Source organism: Pieris rapae, chromosome 2 (assembly GCF_905147795.1).
Source record: "Pieris rapae chromosome 2, ilPieRapa1.1, whole genome shotgun sequence".
Lineage (NCBI taxonomy): Eukaryota > Metazoa > Arthropoda > Insecta > Lepidoptera > Pieridae > Pieris > Pieris rapae.
In genome coordinates, this window is record NC_059510.1 from 5,801,269 (window position 1) to 5,821,615 (window position 20,347).

Consider the following 20,347-nt stretch of genomic DNA (forward strand, 5'->3'; position numbering starts at 1 on the left):
GTGATACCTAACTAATATCTAAGTCTAAGACATACATTAAAGTCGATGCAATAACTTTTATACTTTGCATAAAAATACAGATTCTAACAGGAAGATCTACTTTGACGAAACAAATAAGTACATAATATTATTAAATACCGTTGAAATATTTGAATTTCGAACGTCAAATTGTTTCTAGATATAGATTATCGGAAAAACGTCCCTACACATACAAGCTATATAGTCAAATAATGATAAATTTAGCATAAATATTTTACAGTTATTGTAAATGATGCCTTTTTAGAAGTAAAAGAAATTGTTACAAAAACCACAGTCAACAGCAAGTCTGCAAGGCATTTACCGGCGCCAATTTTTTAAGTTTCTGTCCACGGCATGTCACTTGACTCTCCATTTGCAAATCATTACTGTTGAGGACGGAACCACTTGACTTTGCAGGTAGACGAGTACTTCTGGGCTTTTAATTAGTATAAGCTGCTTTTACTTCTAATTATTTAATAATCGTTAGATGTAATAAGTAATTTACTATACTTGAATTACTTAAGTAATTAAATTACTAATGATAAGACTTAGTAGTTTTAGCGAAACCTACGCAATTAGTATATAATCTATGTTTATAACGTAGTTAGATTTAAACATCTAATAATAATACTATATATATTAATAATTTTTAAAATTATAAGTTTCATATTTTATTGTACTATTGCAAGGTAAAATTCTCGAAATGCTGTTAAGTAAAAAGTGACACGAACCAGAGTTGTACGAAATGAAAGACGTTTTTCTTCGTTTAACTCATTTGTAATGAAGAAAGACGAAGCGAAACGGCTGCGAAAATATGGTTCTTGAAAAACTATAAATTCAACTTTACGTACAAAGTTTGTCGCCCAGAAGGCAATAAAAATTGTTACTGTTATTACTAATTTTATACTGTTAAAATAAATTAAGCTAATTAAAAGTTTTGCGCTTGCTAAAATATAAATTTCGTAAAATATACAAAAAGACCGGTGGCACAACAAACTCGTCATCAACACTTAGGGCTCGGCTTCAGATAAATGTGTATGTTTCGTAATCATTTGTTTTTTCCAATAGTGATCAGTCTTCTATGCCTAACACGCGGTCGCCTCTGTGGGTCTAAGGCATACCGATTAACTCACGATGTTTTCCTTCACCCACCGAGAGAATAACGCACATACAGAAAGTAGAACGGTGCACAGCCGGGAACCGAACCTACGATCCCAACGACAACTAATCCAAGTAAAAAGTTTCTCTGCGTCCTTGCCAATACGCGTACACTAAATGTCTATAGTATTTTATACACACCATAATTCATAATATCTCTATTGACTACAGTAACAAACACTTTATATTTAGACCACACAAGTGCGTTAAACATTTTATTGACCGGCAAGTTTTTTAACACATACAGAATCATCAGCGTCGCATCTGTGTTTCAGTTAAATTAAAAGTAATTTTCTTATGCAGAATTAATTAATGACTAACGAGCTCAATAGGGTTCATCAAGCGGAAGCGATATGAGATAGCACTATACGGAAAGACCAAAGAGAAAAGAGGATAGACTATGGGCTAGAGTTGAATGAATGTATGTGGTTTAGTAACGCGTGAATTTGGCGCGAGAAAGGTTGTCAGTGAAGTTAGGCTGGACTTATAAAAGCGCGGGAATAGCAGTAGTTTACGTGTTTTGATTGTCTGTGGACAGAGAGTGTTTTGAAGTTATGTGGCAAATTTCTAGTGAAAATTAAATATTTGTTTTTATACAAGGTAAGATGGAAAGTAATGTACACAATGTATCAATATAGATAACACTAACGGGAGTAATTACATTAAAACTGAACTAATAAGTGATAAGAAAGCGCGTGATAACCATTTAAAAAAAATGTATAAATAATTTCCAAGTTAGAGACAAATATTATTTTATGAGATAATATTTTTAACCGCATATAATTAGGAAAATTCTAAAACTATGGATTAACACTTACAGTTATCTATTTACCGAGAATATAGCACATAAATCATTTATTGATTCTGATTAAATGACTTATTGTGCTACGAAAAAAGTAAAATATTTCGTTATTTATTTCCCCAGGTGTTGTGTAGCATTATATTTCAATCCTAAAAAGCAATCTCAAGTTAAAACATGCGCACAAATCTTCCTTTGTCGAACTTCGATTTGGCCTTAAAGTTTTTCGAGTTTTAACCTTATTTATGTGTAAAGTTTTTCTAGGATAAAGATAACAATAATATATTCAAGCAATCTTTATTTCGTGTATTATTTTTACCTCGCGTGGAATATAAAACAATAAATAATTTTATTTGGAATTGACAAACCTTTAATAAGTAAGTAAATAACGTGAATATTTATACGAAATGCACAGAAAAAGGTTTATAAGTTGAGCATTTGTGCCTTATCAATTAAATAAACAAAGATATTTAAGTTATGATACATTTATATACAATTTGTGTTACTTTCGTGAAAACTATTGAATTAAAACATAATGCTGCCTACGATTTCTGTGTTTTAGTTAGTATAAAATATGTAGGTATGTACTGGGTTTTACCTACTGGATATCACCACGTAATGTAAATGTATGTGATAGTGATTATTTAACACATGATAAATATTTAACCTTAAAGTAAATTGGCAATAAAACAAATGCTTTTCAAAAAGTAATTTATCATTTAGTTACATTCGGAACAGGTGCCCGGGTAGAAGCCCCTTTTCAACGAGATTTATTGCCGGCTTACGAATTTTCCGATAAAACAACCTCTGCTACTTTATGTCGAGATTATTTATTTATTTATTTATTTATTGGGAAACCAAACAGAGACATCCTTAATAAAAACACAGTCAAAAATAAAACAAATACAAACACACTGGATGCATCTACAACAGGTTACACTTATATATGATACAAAAAATAATACATGACAACAACACACATAAAAGTAATATAAAGTTATGACATTAAGAGTTGCTTTATTTTATTCTTAAACAAAGCAGTAGTGGAGTGCGAAAAAGGGTCAATGTTTTTGATTGAATCTAAGGAAGAACACATCCTGTGAAGAGGCTCGCGGAACCCAATGTTGGTTCTGGGAGTCTGAAAATTAAAAGTTGATTACAAAAACAACCGCACCCAAATTAAGTACAATATTGTATAATGATAGTGGTAGTTTCTTATATGATACTTTTACCTCGATTCCTACTCGTTTAGTGATATTCATAACCAGTTAAATCAAATTTTATATTGTTTCAATAAATTAAAAGTACATGATACAATATTTATTCGAAACCTATTAGCAGCCATTTCTTTCAAGTACAAGTATTAGCATAACAAAGGCGACATGAAAAATTTATACGTTTGATGAATGGGGGAAATGTTGTTCAATTTTTTTTCATTTCATTTCATAAGAAATTATTGTTCGATAACAATAAACTTCTGCCGATGGCATATTTCATGCCATTTAAAGGGTAATTTTGTTTGTTTTTTTACAAAATAGAATTTATAGCGTAAACTATCTACACTTATTCATTTACGACTTTTTATCTTTCATTACCACGACTAATGCTTTAATGTTACAAACGATTTGTCACACAATAATACTATGAAAGTGTTATTAAAAAAAAAATCTGAAAATTGGAATGAAATTTCTTATTTCAAAACATGAGTTTCAGATGACTGAATTATTTTAATTTGAAACCATTCAATATCTTTACCCATTATGGGCAATATTCTTATTTAACCCTTGTTTTAGAAAATATGTTTAAATAGTGGTATAGTATGAAACATTTTAAACTTATAAATAATTTTTTTTTATGGCAGATGTGTTGACGTCATACGAAAGAATGGAGGTACGGGGGACCCATTGGAGATGGAGGCTGATCTTTTCAGCACTTTCCTTGGCGTTTGCAAACTCACAAGGTAAGGTTTAAGTAAGTCTTTACTTTTCTCTATCTATCAATTGTGTGTGTGTTGTGTGTATCTATCAAATGTTCAAAAAAGAAGGTATTGTGAAGATTTCATATTGTGCACATTGCACAATATGAAATCATATGAAATCTCAAAGATTCACGCCAGTTAAAGACAAAAGTAAAGATGTTTGTATTGCATAAGTAATGTCTTAAACTTGCTCGTTACTGAAATATGAAAACTTTTGACATATAAACCCTAGAACTATAAAACTAATATCCATAAAAAACTTTGTTTTACAAGTTATTTCATTTTGTGGGTAATTAAAAAACTCGATAAAGTTGAATATGTATATACAAACTTGGTTTAGTTTTTTTCCCAGTGTTTTGTGTGTTTTTTCTACAATAGTACTATAACTTAAATTTGTTTACACAAACCAACATTTAAAAACATGAACAATGTTTAAGGCTCATGAATAATACAAATCCAAGATATTGTGCAATGTATAGCGGTCTTCATTTCCCCTGAGCTACCAAAGTTTTGTCTTCACAGCTTCCTTGCAAACTTTGCGCATAAGGTCTATGAAACTTCTGTTTAGTTATAAACATCCTTGTATTTTTACTGTATGTATTCTTTTTTTGTTACACAAGATAAAATATATAATAAGCATCCATGATAAAGCAATCGAAAAAAAATATAAAAAAACCATTTTATTTTCTTAAATGACGTATTATTTTAAATATTACAATCACATTAAGCTTGCGCTTTTATTAAATAACTACATGTAATTTAAACCTGGGGACGGGAAAATGAACATATTGATATATGTACAAATGTATTGTATATAATATTATGTAGACTTTATGATAATAAATTCCTAAACGTACACAGAAGCAAACGCGACGATGTTTACTATTATCTACACTATAGTAATTAAAGACGTAGTATTCATTATACAATATATATACATACATATTATATATAAAATTCTCACGTTAAGGAGAAATGTTTGCGGGGGCAGCTAGTTACATATTAAAAGTAAATTAAATTGAAATTCAATAAAATGTACAGATACGGAATGTTCATAGATTTGCCTCATAAATCAATAATGAGAAACGGCCAATCGGCTAATTTATTTATCCGACGGGCACGTCCTGCTAATTAAGTCTCCACCCGCAGTTAACAAATTGAATTTGTTGTTCATCTGAATAATTTAATAAAATCTTGTGATACTTAATCAGTCTGATACAGTGAGTATCTGAAATCCCGGAGTCCTGTAAACGGTATTATAGATGTGTAATTATGTCTATATCGTTATTCCATTTGTCACGTGGATGAAGACAGTCGCCTTAAAACAGCCATGTAAGACAGTGAATACTATTTTCAGTTTTCATTTGTGTAACAAGTAATGCTTCTCCAGATTGTCGTATTGGCATAGGCTGTAAAGATAATGTATGTATGTTTGAAATACATAAATAACTCTAACACTAAAGTATTTTGTAATATAAATACCTACTATTAATAGTATATAAACTAAACTATTTGTCAGAATAATATTGAGTAAAGTTCAACGTTTTTGCGTTAACTTTATATAAATTTGACACACAAAGGGTTCGGGTACATTAAGTATATTACATATAATATTATATAGTAACTATTTACACGGTAGTCGAAACCGTAGCGACACGGTCCTCGTGCCACTACGTTTTTGTAAACTTTACAATCATTTGCGTCGGTATTACTTACCCAATCTAGGAAAGTTACGCCTATTACTTCCAGTGTTTTTTTTGCGTAGGGCCTAAACATACTTAAATAAAAACATTTAACAAACAGTTATTTACCATTCACAAAGTGGTGTAATAACTAAAAGCTATTTGCACAAAGCTTAGATATTTGTATAACATAAGCTATTGAATGTCTGGGAACATTGAAAGGAATCACGACTCAACCCGCTTTTGAAAAAAGTTTCCATTTTACTCGAACAAAAACGAGAAGTGAAACACTGAAATGCATTATTTAAATGAGTAAAAGGACATTGACCAGATTGAGAAAAAGTTCCCTAATGGGGCAAGTTTATTTTATGGTAATTAATTTAAAAATTAGTTATCTTTATGATTTAACGCTTAAGATTATTATTGTACATACAATGTATGAATAGAATTATGAATGAATGTTCCATTTTTAAATATTATATGTTTACCAATGTTTTTGTTGACCAAATTTAAAAAAAATTAAAGGTGTTTGTAAAAAGTGTGTTGAACGATACAGATCAAAAGTTGCAATGATTGGTGACTGTAAAACATTAAAAAGGTTATCCTGTATAAAAGTTATAATCACACCGTGCTAGTCTTGAAGGTGTAATTTGGTTTTAACTAGATGCAAACTGGTTGCTATATTAAACTTTCTCTAAATTATTAATGATAATATCGATACAAACGGAAATTGGTACTTTAAGTTATATAATAATTGCAAAGGTAATTTATTTATGCATTTTTAGTATTGAGGTAATTTGCGTTTATTTATTATATTTACCTTACGAATATTATCAATTCTTAAACAAAGAAACGAAAGTTTGAAACTATTTAATTCAAAACTGCTGCATTCAAAAATGCTTTTACAAAGGCAATTTACCTATATTTTTGAAAAGAAATCAGCGTGGCTCAGACTCAAAGAATCGAGGGCGTGTGTCAGACACAGATAAAAAAGCATAATCACATGGATTAACATACCAGACCTGAAAGATTGTAGCGCCATTAGTTTTTTTCTCAACATTTCAAAGTCGTCGCCTGAAAGAGATCGCTTGAAACCGATAAGGTTTCAATTGTATTATGTTTACGCCACGAGTTTTTAATAAATAAAGTACAAATAAATATTTACATTATATTATAACTTTGTGCTACTTTCTACTTAAGTATTAATGAATCACAATGATTTTTTAGAATAGATTTACAAAAATGTTCCGTCATTTTACTTTAACATTCAAGCATTTCAGTTACATTTAAATCATCACTGCAAGTTCTAAGTATGAACAGTTAAATCATAAAGATAAGTACACTTCAAATTCACCAACACAAATATACAAGTTTATAACAATTAATTCCTGATTACGTAACTAAAGTTGCATTGTTCCGTACTAACATTTGATGATGGCTGGTTAATTATTTCCGCTTCCTTGCGATGTTAGCAAAAGTTTAGTGAATTACTTATATGTGTAGGATTGGTAGGTTAAGACTAAATATAAAGATAGTTATACTAATCAAACTCAGAAGATGGAAAAAGTTGGAGGGGGCGTTTTTGCCCAACGGGGCCGCATCTTCAAATTTCATAATTGTATAAATCTTTCTTATAGTCTTTATATTACTATAAACTTATACAAAACGCAATTGTACTAAGTAAAATATAGTCTTAAGACCTCTATTTCTTGATGTTTATTGCTTGGCCTTAGAATCCGACTTCTAATTTATTGAACAGATATATAATATCGATCTAAGGTCGTACTGCTGGTCTTACCTCGCCTTAATCAAAAAGTTAAGTAGGCATTGCTGAAAAATTCATTGATACACTCGGCTTTTACACAGTGTTTAGTACTGCACATATTTATTTTTGTACATACATAGACTACTTTCAAATAACTTCGGATAGAATGCCAAATTAACACCGCGTCATAAATATCGATTCATAATCTAAACCTCTTTTTTCAGATATATCAGCATGCTGTGATAAAGCCACAGGAACATGTCGGAGCGTTTGCGAAAAGGTGGGATTTTATTTATTCAAATATTATTTTGTACTTTTGTTAACTTTGAACTACTACTACTACTTTTTGTACTACTAATTTTATGTATTTTAATGATAATCTTACAGCAAAAACGATTCTATACATGCTAATAATTCTCATTAATAATTTATAGGCGTTTGGAATGTGATTAGCAGCAGATAAAATTCCTCCATGTCCTTACCTCAGCAAACTCTCTCACGTACTAGGTTGACCAACGACCAACCACCCTTAATCTAAAGATTTCTACAGACGTAATCTTCATCTACCAACCAAAGATGATAAAGTAAACGAGTATGAAAAATAAACTTCATTAATAATTACAATGCGTTAATAGTCTACCACCACGTTTGTAGTTAATAAAACGCGTATTTAAATTGAAAATAATGAAAACAATTTATCTGTTCCGCCAAAGTTGAATGTTTTTAAATTCATACCTATAATATATTCTTTAGATACATCTCAAAGTTTTCATTCGGAAGCTTAATTGACTAATTAAGTCGATTTATTACTTCCGAAACTTCTTTAGGAGTTATTTTTAACAGTAGCGTAAGGTCATTCAATATTTACAATACGATCTTTTATTTAATCTTTGATCTATTAAGAATTCGAATATTGGTGATATATTCCGAAATCTAGTTTGAGAGTTCAGTTGTATTGTATATCTTAAACACTCCGTAGCAGCTCTACGAAGTTTAACCTAAGAAAATCTAAAGTTTACTACAACTCTAGAATTTGCAAAGGATTTTTCCAAATATCACAAATCCAATAAAACACAAAATGAAACCAAATCGAAAACATTCTTCCATCTCTTATTATTTACGTGTTACTAAAGTCCCATTTTCAATGCACAATTTAGAATCATGTTTTAAATACTATAATGTATGTTAAATTCATAAAATAAATAGTCCAATAACTCTCAGACTACATATCAATTTGATACGTCCAGAGTAAGAGCCTAAATTTGTGTAAAAAGTAATTGAAAAACAAAGAATATTTTTTCGGTTAAGACAAAGCTTCTCAATATTAAACTATGCTTGGTAAAATGATGTTTGGATCTCGGGCTATAGGGGTAAAGGCCGTCGAATCGTGGTTAATCAAGACTCCTGTCACACGCCATAGTATTCTGAGAAGGCGCGTCGACTGAATAAAGGAAAATTATTAAATCATGTAAGCGGACCCGGGAGTTATGCTTATATTTAATTCTCTCTCGTTAGAGGCGTGACGTTTGCTTCCTGTCTGAACCGTTGTTTGAATTTCAAAGCTTTTAACTCAACTTGGTAAATAGTGATTAAATTCGTTTAATTGCCCGTTAATCGCAGTTTTTGCAGGTTATTAAACAACAATAGATATTTTACTTACGGTTGTTTGATATATAAATTTTAATATACAATACGATTTGATTTTTTTATTATTAAGACAGTTACATACTGATAGAATATGTAAGATCCAAGAAAGATTTTCGTCTCGTGTTATGCCTAGAAATTTAGATGATATAAAGACCATTTTGTAGGGAACGTAACGTTAATTCAGTATATTCTAATTAAGCTTTAAATTGGCTCTGGTAGATAGTACTGGTACAAACACATAGCCGGTGCTTTCCTCGCTCAAAGAATAAGTATTGCAATACAGCGAGCAAATGCTGCCAGCGATAAAGGTAAACAGGGACCAAACTTTTTAAATTTGTTTAATTTTCTTTCTACTAATTGTTTATTATTACAATGTAGGTCAAAACATTGTAAATACTGTATATTTATTAATTTTAGCAGTTTAAATATGTTCTAATTACAATTTATACCTCTCTAAAAAGTCTGCCTATTCTAAAATTGTTTGGGTCGTAGTAGTTCATTCATTTACCATCTCATAGAATATAATCTGTGGATATGACAGGCATTTATGGCTTATGTCCCAATAGGGTTAAATGGCTTAATGAAGAGCAACAAGCGGTCATTTGTTAAAGGACGGTTTAAATTGTTTTGATTAAGCGCGGTCGAAAAATTGTTTGTTTTACTTGATATAGTTAGAACAAGGCAATAGTAGTACATATTTTTGAAAACTAAATGTGGCGATGACGTCATCAGCACATTTTGTTTGTTCATGTACGATAAGAAATGGCTGCCAATATTTACAATTTCAAAGCTACTAATTTGCACTGGAAACTGACCATTTTAGTTTGAACCGCTTACGGCATTGAAGAAGAGAATATATTACATATATTATGTTATCTTTCTCTTCCGACTAGAATTTAAATTGTATAGGTACCTTACAAAATATTGCAAAGTGCTGTATTCAAACACATAATGTGTAAAGTGAGAATCTAGTCTTGAATACCGTCGAAGGTGGCATATATCAGGGTTTTATTTCATTTTTCGTTCGTAAACTTTGTATAAATTAGAAAAATCTATATAAAGATTACTGCCGGTAGCAATTATTTTTATTTTGCATAAAGTAACGGCGCTTTCTTGAAAAATATTCTAGAATATATTTGATATTAGTCTGTTGTAACGCAGAGTACTAATAGCAAGGTTACTATGATAACCATACATTGCTATGTTGATAGTTGGACTATGTATATTTACTATACATACTGTGAGTGTGTATTACTCTATTTAAATTCTAATAGCTTCTTCAACTGTTCACAAGATATTTATCAGACGCACTATGTCTCCATAAAGGGTCGGCGCTAGTGAATATTTATTATACGTGTTATTTCGTTCTAAATATATATCATTAAAATTTTAAAGTAATACACCATTAGTATCTTATGTAACACTAACCGCCTAAATTGAACTTTAAATATATTACATTTATTTCATGATTGTAAGGAATATATAATCAACCTATATTCAATTACAAAAGGAGAAAAGGGAGCCCTCTAGGAAAGGTTTCTCTACCTTTCCTAGAGGGCTCTAGATTTAAATTAATCTATTGCTCGAAAGCAATAGATTAATTTTATCTATATATATAAAAAGTAATCTAAAAAAAACATTATTTTTATTATTAACCTTCGTAGTCACAAACTACAACCTCAGAGCAATGAAACTACGAATTATCTGAGCCAGGAGATGACTTAAAACACGGTATTTAATTTAAGTTTTAATTAAAAATGTTACAGCTGAGCATTGTTTCGTTGTTTGTACACGCTTACTTCACTAATGAAGCCTTTTCTAAATTAAGGAAAGAGCGTGTGAATGAAATTCAGACAAATTCTTCTATCATGCTCGTAACTCGTGCTAGGATTTATGTTGTGGAAGCGGGCTGAAACATTATGGCTGATTGTACACAAAGCGTCTTATAAACGCTGGGTTTTTAGATGTTAACAGTGAAAATCAGATTATGTTTAATGATTAAACTGTACCACGGCTAGATCGGTTCGCAAAGTAAATTCGTAAAAAAAGAAAAATTGCTACAAATTCTATAAAAATATATAAATAGTTTATTAATGTTTTTATTATTATACGATTTTATAATATATCAATTATCTAATGTAAAAGGATTATAAAAAAAATAGTGTGAGACCTACTTAAAATATCTATGATGAGTCATTTGTAAATGTTAAGTATTTTATCATATTGCATTGAAAGACAAAGAGCAGTGTTGGCCTTCGGCCTGCCACTCTCTTCCCTGAGGTAGTTTAGTTACATTCGAATTCCAACGACATCAAAGTCCTGTCTTTTTATGTGCGAATTTAACATTCGCTTGTATGGCAAAGGAAAACATTTAGAGAAAGCCTTAGACGCAAAAAGTCGATGGCGTGTGTCAGTTTTCTGAAAAGCTGATCTTCTCCAAAAACAAGCTCAGACTTGAAAACTTGACTTGGTTTTTTTTAACGTCTAAACATGTGTTACACATGTAACATGTACTATTTCCTAGGAGATGGCATTTACTAAACCACGAAATATAATATCAAAAAGCTCCAATACTTACATAAATTCCACTGTTAAACAAACTAAATCATCAAGCGACAAATATTAATTATTTCTTTGAAATAAAATCGTGTATAAAAAACTTTACAAGATGTGCTGCGAAAAACATATTGCCCATAACGGCTTGTATCTAGTGCACAGAAGCTTGTAAACATTGAGATAATGTGTTTGTTAACACATGTTCATTGCAAACACGATATACAATTCGTTCGTCTTCTTTATTTGATAAAAGCTTTGGATACTCCAACTGCTGCTTAGATATTATTCTATCAAATAGAATAGAAAAATAACCAAAACTTTCATGACAAGGGAGCGCTCAAGTATAACATAACGAATTTGGGTGAAGGGGGTCTTGGAAAACGTTACGAGGAGTTACAAAAGTGGAAGCGGGGTGTTTAAATAACGCGTATTAAAACATTCTTTTAAATATTATAAACGCAAATATAATAAGAAAGGTATCTTTGCGACTTTCTGGTACTTTAAGAATCATTTTTCTGACTTCTAGGTAAAAATAAACACTCGGAGGTCAAGTGCCGATTCACTAGGAGGGTGTTACAGAAAAGCGTGACGCCGCATGGGGGGGGGGTTCCTAAATTGCGTTAGTCCTTCCAAATTTAAAATACTAACATAATTTACGAATACAATCATCGTGTTCGTGTGAGGTCTTAAAAATATAATTTAAAAAACTTATAGATAATAAAATTTAATAACTATCATAACTCTGTAATGTCCTGAATACTAAGTAAGTGCTATTCGTAAACGTGACTTAGATTTTAAATAACCATTTCCGATGTTTTATCATACAGCATTGAACGTATGAATCATGATTATTTTTAAATTGATTGAATCATTTCTTCTTTAATATATAATTTTATAATTGTTTTTTACTACACTTAATTATACACACAACACTCAATCAAGGTGAGATTCAGAAACGAAGTGCGAACTACGACTCTCAATGCTTCATCTCTATATACGTATGTCAAAATCCAATTCATTTTAGATTTTAGCATGCTTACGTTCTATATATCTGCATCATTTACTTTTCTTTCTCATTGTTATTTGTGTTGTCTATCATCGTACCTATTAGTCTGATATAGGTACCATCGCTACAAACTATGTGTTAAATCGGAATTTAAATTAAATGTTATTTCATTTGAGTGAAGTTGGCACACTATCGGTATTTGTTGTAAAAATAATTCATACCATTTATAATGTAGGTGTTTCACCGGCTAGTTCAAAGTGTGCGGTCCCCTTTGATGTTTGGCCATACGTGCGACATTGACGTGATGTCCAAAATTAGTTTGCATATTGGTTTCCTTGCAATATTTATTGCATAACTTCTTAATAAAAGCCATATGAAACTATATTTTATTAATATAAAAGAAGAAACTTGAAACCGATAACAGTACTTACCTTTACTTATAGACTATAATATATATACACAATATACTATACTTATATACTATATATATATATATATATACACTATGGAGCATGGGTTGTGGCTTGTCGGTGAACAGGCAGCTCTTGCGTGGTAGATACAATATAGTCTATGATAAATTAATGTGATATATAAGACACAAAATTAAAATTTATGTTCGTGGGTCATGCTAGAATGGCAGAATCGTTTACAATATATGTTTTATTTTAGTTAAATTCTGAAAATACCATTCTAGGAATACTAGTCGCGTAGGCTATTTCTCAAAATCACATTAAAAATCAAATCTCATTCCGATAACAAGCCACGATGCCTATATCCGAGAATTCCGGGCAATTGTTTATTCGGTTTTACCACGTGACAATGACAAAGTACGTGAAACTCCATGATGGGATTCGAGAATGATTTGAAATCCGGGGTTGGAGAATGATTTGGTATCCGTTCATCGCTCATTCAGATCACGTAGCCTCTGCTTTAGGCGGTTTACCCCAACTTGACGTTTTCGCTCTCTCATTTTGGTACATCAATCGGTATTTGTGCACGTTCGGCGAAAATTATTATTCCGGAGTGGTTTCCAATCTTTTATTAGATTTCCTTATGTGTTAAATTGAAAATATAGGTGGAAAAAGTATAATAACAGTATGTAACTAGCTACTTACATAACGACGTATGGAGTACTTGTAGGTATTTATTTATTTAGTAATCCAACAGCTAACATAAATTATATATAATTACAAACAAATACACTGAAAATATAGCCAAAGATGGAATACATGATACATTTTACTAGAAAAAGATTTAAAAAAAGGGAAACAAAAAAACAAAAAGTATTTAATACATTTAACTAATTGTGATTTCATTTATTTAACTAAGCCTAAATTGATTGTGTTTTGTAATGGTGTAACAGTGTGGGTATGTACGTGATGGTGTGTATGTGGGGTGTGCTCATGATATAGGTGATTTTGCGCTATGGATATTCTTAATAAACTTTTTAACCATTCTGGGGCTACCCAAAGTCTGGCCTCACTCGCTATAACCTTCAATACTATGAATGAATGTTTTGTCACTATATAAAATTTTCCTCTTTGGTATACTAGAATCTAGGAACCCTTTTCATGATTTTATATATACTTGCATGTCAACATTGTTTTTTAACAAAAAGAAGTCATTAATATATGCGACCCGTTCCAGACCGTATAAAATGCTATATTTTGACTCCAGTATTCCCCTTTTAAGTTGCGAAAACAAACTTGTGCGCCGGAGACTCAAAGCGAGTTAAAATAGATATTTGAAGCCCTTTCATGTCACGTCCGTCTGACCGGCGACTTATTTCTGTCGTATTAAGATTCTTTTCACACCTCACCTAACGACCATTATGGATTTTAAGTTTAAACTCTTGCACGCAGGATGCGTCAAGATCATCAAATAGTTAATGGTTAGGTAATATAAACAATGAAATTATAAACTTTTTAAAGCTGTTTACAGAAGTGTTTTGAAAAATGTTTACAATATTTAAAATATTAAACTATTTTGTGAAATACATTTTATAAATTCTAAAAAAAAACGGGTTTGAATTCTCACCAAAAACGGCAAAGAAGACTTGTATTGAGCTATTAGAATGCTGAAAATAACACTTGGCAAGTTGTTCACAAAAATATGTCGAAAACGCATTATCGTGCTTATCGCTTCTTAGAAATGTTAGTGTGAAGAGAATGACGAAAACTCGGTCAAAGGGTATCCTAGACGCCACTTACTTAAACTGTGAGATAAGAATATTATGTGTTTGGAACAACTATTTTTGTTATCAGTAACAAACACAAAAAATACATACTTAAGACAATAAAAACTGTTCCCTAAAAACACATATTACTTCTGATTATTTTATCCATTTACGACAGATCGATAAATAATTTTAGAACATTGGAATACGAAATACTGCGTCAATTTAAGCGTTTTAATTTTTGTTTGTTTGTAAAATTTTTATGTTAATATTAGTGTTTTCGATATCGGCATTGTTATACAGCGAAGGGAAAATTAAAAAAATATACTAGTGTTTTATTTTTATGTACTTCACTGCTTAGTATCTAGAAAAAGCGGCTCGCTTACACACTTAATATTAATTTCATAAATTGTTCAATTATTCAAAAATTTCTGCAGTATTATATACTTGTACAATATTTTGCTATGTTTTGTTTGATGTAGGAGTAAATAAAGAAACAATGATGTGAAACAAAATATTGTTGTGATGTGTTTAAAAGATATTCCATGTCAACACGGACTCAGCTCATTAATCACTTCTTGTCACTTTGAAGTGTGACGTTTGGAGATAAACTTCATACGACAAAGCGACTATATTTCGGGTTAAGTAAATAAAAGTCCGGTATCTGGGGAAAAGAGATGGTTCACCAATCATTAGTTTATGGCAACAAAGGGTTTGCTGTGACTTTTAAAAGAAAGTACCTACTGAAAATTTGTTTGTAACTTATGATTCACGTCAGAAATACAAAATTTCGAAAATGTTTCCTTTCAGTTCTTCTTTTTGGTTTCTTTGGTTCCGCTAAATGAAGATATACAGTCTCGTTAAAGTCTACCCCAGTCATAAATTAGCGCTGTACTGAGAGTACTCGTGAATCTCTTTAATTGTTTTCACTTGTATATTTAGTTCCATTTAGATGTTATATGATGTCTCATGTGTATTAGAGATTCTACTATTCTTTTTTATCTGTAATAAAACAATATAAGTGCTGAATGAAAAAACATCATCATTGCCAGGTTTCGAAGGTTTAGGATTGAAATATGGCAGGCTTAAAATTGTATTACTAATAGGGTCTTCCAGGACGGATTAAAATACTAGTTAAACTCCAAACAAACAAGATATTTTAATTAGGATTAAATACTTAAAACCTATTTGTTTGAATAATTTTAAGCACTTCGCAAATAGTACATTTTGAGATCGCAATGTTGCTATAGAGGAACAGACTTCTGAAATTTCCTTTGATCTTCGTTTTTTCGTAAATGTAGATTTTATAAAACGATGAAATACCGAAACGATTGACCTCGTACAAAAGAAATAGTTCATCATCTAATTATACAGCAGGAATAATTTACAAAGAGACATCAAAGCAATGGCAGCGCCATTTGATTCTGTCCTTTGATTATACAGCTAACATTTGCTTCGACCGATAGAGCAAAATGACAAATGAATAGGGTTGTGTAATTATGATATTAATGTCAATGAGCGCTTGGTCATAGAGTACAGACAAAATTGTCAACTATTAATGTGTTCTTAATTGTTTTAGCTATGTTCGTACCCATAGCATTTTTATTTGTATTACTTGCCAATTATTGAAATTTCTGCATCTATTGGGAATAGTTGCTTTTATGAGAGCTCTCTTCGTATCGTTATTGAGTATTTAAACTATAAATATTACTATTTTTTTTTGTACAACGGAAAGTTGCGTAAAGATATGAGACAAGCAATATTGGAAAAGTTCCTGGTCTAAAATCGATATTTTTAGGCAAATGTACAGCCGTGTGAGTACCGACATATCTTTTATTGTTTCCCTGTGAATCGAATCTAGGCCTTTATTTTACAACATGTGCCCATAGCTCTCCACTTATATTTTAAGTGGATAATAGTCTACATGGTACTCTAATTAATTATTATCACTGGGGACATTTGTATTTTAAACATTCCCACGTTGTGATATCACATTAATGATATTTGAAACATAACATAAGCTGTTAGTTAGCATACTGTAAATATTCTAAAGACCATTCATGCATCACTTATAAGTTGTAATAGGGACTAGAGCTTTTAGTCCGTGTTTCAAAGTTCCATAGAAAGTAAACCGACAAATGTAAGATAACGAGAAACGAAACGCATTCTATAACGATGAGTATAAACTATTAAAGAATCCCTTTTCATTTGTTTTTTTAGATATTTTTATTATTTCATATACGTGACAATTAATTATATTACTAGCCCTAACCGTTCTATCTGTAGTAGCAATGATTACAGCCGGCAGTCACTAAACTATTTACAGCTACATACACTCGGAAGCTTTTTATTGTGTCAAGTAAAACTCCTTTGTGTTTAAATTAACTAAGAATGTAAGATTTTTCCTTTTTGGCTCTTATGAAGTAAAATCTCATTAAAGAGATTTTAAACCTATATTTTGATTGAAAGGCTTTCTCGTATGAAACAGACAATACGCAATATGCACTGTAACATTTTTCGTTTCCATTTTCAGAATTGCATAGTTCAATCTGCTCGAAATATGAAACGCTTTTTATGGCTTTTGTTTACAGTGTGATATCAATCAAATTGATTTGTTTTTACTTCTGTTAGTAACAGCGATTGGTAACAGATATTTTTGTAATTGTCTTAAGGTTTGATTCGGGTTTCACCCGTACAATGTTAATCAAATATTGTTTTGAAGTAGACAGATATAACTCCAAAACATGTACAATAGTTATTTCTTAATCATAATTATTATCATTAATTATATAATAATTCATTCATTATCTATTTCATTGATTTTTACATCTTTACAATAAATATGTTTTTAACCCATTTTTCAGTTTTCGTTGAGACATTTTCAGGTGGGTCAAGATATATGGTTCAGAATTCCACATTAAATGCACTTGAATACTGCTAAAAGAATTAACTCGTTGACTTCTATCATCTATGCAGAGGCCAGAGAGCAAGTGGTCTGCGCCCGGAACCGTAACAGATTCATTGTCTTGCTTATGTGTCATAGACACGGGTCGTTGTCCTTTATCTTAGCTTTGATTTCCCAACATTAATAGAAAAAGTTTCGATCGCGTACTTTTCCTCTTTAATGAAACATTGAAACTGGTGTCAATATCTTTATTTAATCACAATTATATCTTATTTAATATAATTATACACAGCTCCCTTGTTTACAAAAAACAGTTATAATTCGTCCAATAGATTCGTTAATTTTCTTAAGAATATTTTATAATTCAGCATTAGTATTATGGATAAAAAATCTGCGGCATTGTACAAATACATACATTATACGAAACTTAAAAGACAATACAAAAGCATACCTTCGTAATGTTAACCAACAGGATGTCAATCGAATCTATTCAAAACCGCATCCGTTAGGATTTGTTGTGTAAATAGTTCCTGGAATAAGTGACAGATGCTAGCCACGTCCACGGGACGTGTTGATGTCAATTGTCAACCCCCGATTGTTTCAATAATCTATAGGGAATCGATAAGTCTTCACATTTATGCGTCTAAACATCATTTCAATATAGTATAATTTTTTTAAACGCAAACTTGTACTTTATTAAATAGACGCTGTACCATTGAAGTTAAGTATTAGTTTGTATAACTATACCAAATATAGCGCCTACCAAACAGATCCGACAGAACACTTTTTATTCTGTCACCATTGACAAATGGTTGGCGCGGATTGAATAATAAAATTTCGAATAATATGGCAGTAATAAAAATTCAGATTTTTCCAAAGTAGGATAGGGGTGCATTGAATAGATAAAAGTTGAATACTATATACAAATATAATAGATTCCGAGTATTCCATGTGTCGTTATTTAATTTAAATAAGTAAATGACACAAAACATTTATGGAATAAGTTTTATAAAGTTTGCACGTATTAATTACATATAAGACAATATGATAAAATGCTTTTGGTTATCTGTAAACAAAAAGCTTTGCGAGCTTGGCAGTACCCAAGCTTGAAAATTTTGCAATTAGAATCAGTTGCGAATCAGAAATTAATATTTGGGTAAGGAGTGTTATGCACACATTATCAATTTTCAATGAATAATTATAATTAGTACATAATTTGATTTTTTAATACAGTTGCTCAAAAAGTGGCATATTGCAGGGAGGTATAGCGTTCGGAAAGTGGGCTATTACACACTCGTGCTTTTTCTTTGCCATTCCCGCACTCGTGCGTTTTCTTTGCCAACTGTCAAAACAATGTATTAAAAAGAAAAAACCAACCACGAAGGTTTTATTAAAAAGATTCATAGAAGTTTTTATGATATATGATTTCTAAATATTATAATAATTGGATTCAATAAGGTCGGTTAAGTTTCTTTTCATTTCATATCAATTAAAAAAATATTAAAAATAATTTTATAATATATGCAAATACGTATTTTTAAAAAGTTTACTAATAATTGGATTCAATAAGTTAGGTTAGGTTTATTTTATTTCATATCAATAAAAAAAATATTAAAAAGAAAAAACTAACCATGAAGTTTTTACTAAAAAAAAATCACAGAAGTTTTAATGATTGGACTCAATGAGTTTGATTTCAATAAAAATAGTATACTGTAGAATTGGCTGTATGGGCCAAGTTCCCTTTGCCTACCCAGAATGGGTGAAGAAAAGAAAAATCAAGCTTTGCTCATATTCTTTGCGGTTGGCGCCATTTTCCAAAAATGTTCTTTCGAGTTGAATTATTTGTTGCACAAAATGAGTAATTTCGACGATATTTTATTTGAATGAATACCACCCGAACTCAGTATAATTGCACAAAATGCTTCGGAGAACAATTTACCGGAAATATATAACATATCTACGTGCAATGGATTTATTCCGTAGAGAGAAGAGAAAAAAAGCAAATAGTTTAATTAAATTGCTTAATTTTTTCGCAACTGTATTAAAAATAGTCGTTCAGTACACGTGCGGAACCGTCATTGCAACTCGTCCCGACTGTCAACCCTCACCTTCGGCTGCGCCTCGGCTCGGGTAGACATTCGTCGGAACTCGTTGCAATGACAGGCTTTCCGCACTTGTAATAAAATATACTAAACCAAAATCGTTATTTACTTGAATGTAATGAGAAACAAAGGCAATATTAATGTTGACGTCTAAAAATAGTTCAAGACTAACGATAATAAAAAAATAGTTTGCAAACTTGTAGATAACCTCATTGAAACGGCAACCTTTGATCGTTTTTGTTAATAAAACCGAGACACATGGTTTAATTTAGTTCACACGCCTTTAGAATAGTTTATAGGGTAATTATGTGATATGAATGTTTATAATAATATTAAGATACGTTCAAAGAGCATGCATAATTTGTTCATGTATTACTAATACCTTGACCTCCGATTTCGGTATTATTGTTCTCATCGGCATAGGTCATAAATATGGAAGCTATCGTCCATACAAGTATAATAAGTAGCATATAAGATAAGGACAGTTATTAAATTTTTTGAATAATATTATAAATTATACTAAAGTAAATTGTTAATTTCAAAGCTATAATTCCG

General features: G+C 30.8%; 1 protein-coding gene across 1 annotated transcript in view; it reads left to right on the top strand.

Moving 5' to 3' along the window:
• The first annotated feature begins 1,626 nt into the window (after window positions 1-1,626).
• LOC110998569 (reversion-inducing cysteine-rich protein with Kazal motifs) overlaps window positions 1,627-20,347 on the top strand; it is a 35,150-nt gene continuing 16,429 nt past the window's right edge. The window contains exons 1-3 of the mRNA XM_022267274.2: window positions 1,627-1,776; window positions 3,837-3,935; window positions 7,625-7,680. Of these exons, the coding sequence (XP_022122966.2) occupies window positions 3,860-3,935; window positions 7,625-7,680 (132 nt within the window). The 5' untranslated portion in view covers window positions 1,627-1,776; window positions 3,837-3,859. The remainder of the gene's footprint in view (window positions 1,777-3,836; window positions 3,936-7,624; window positions 7,681-20,347) is intronic.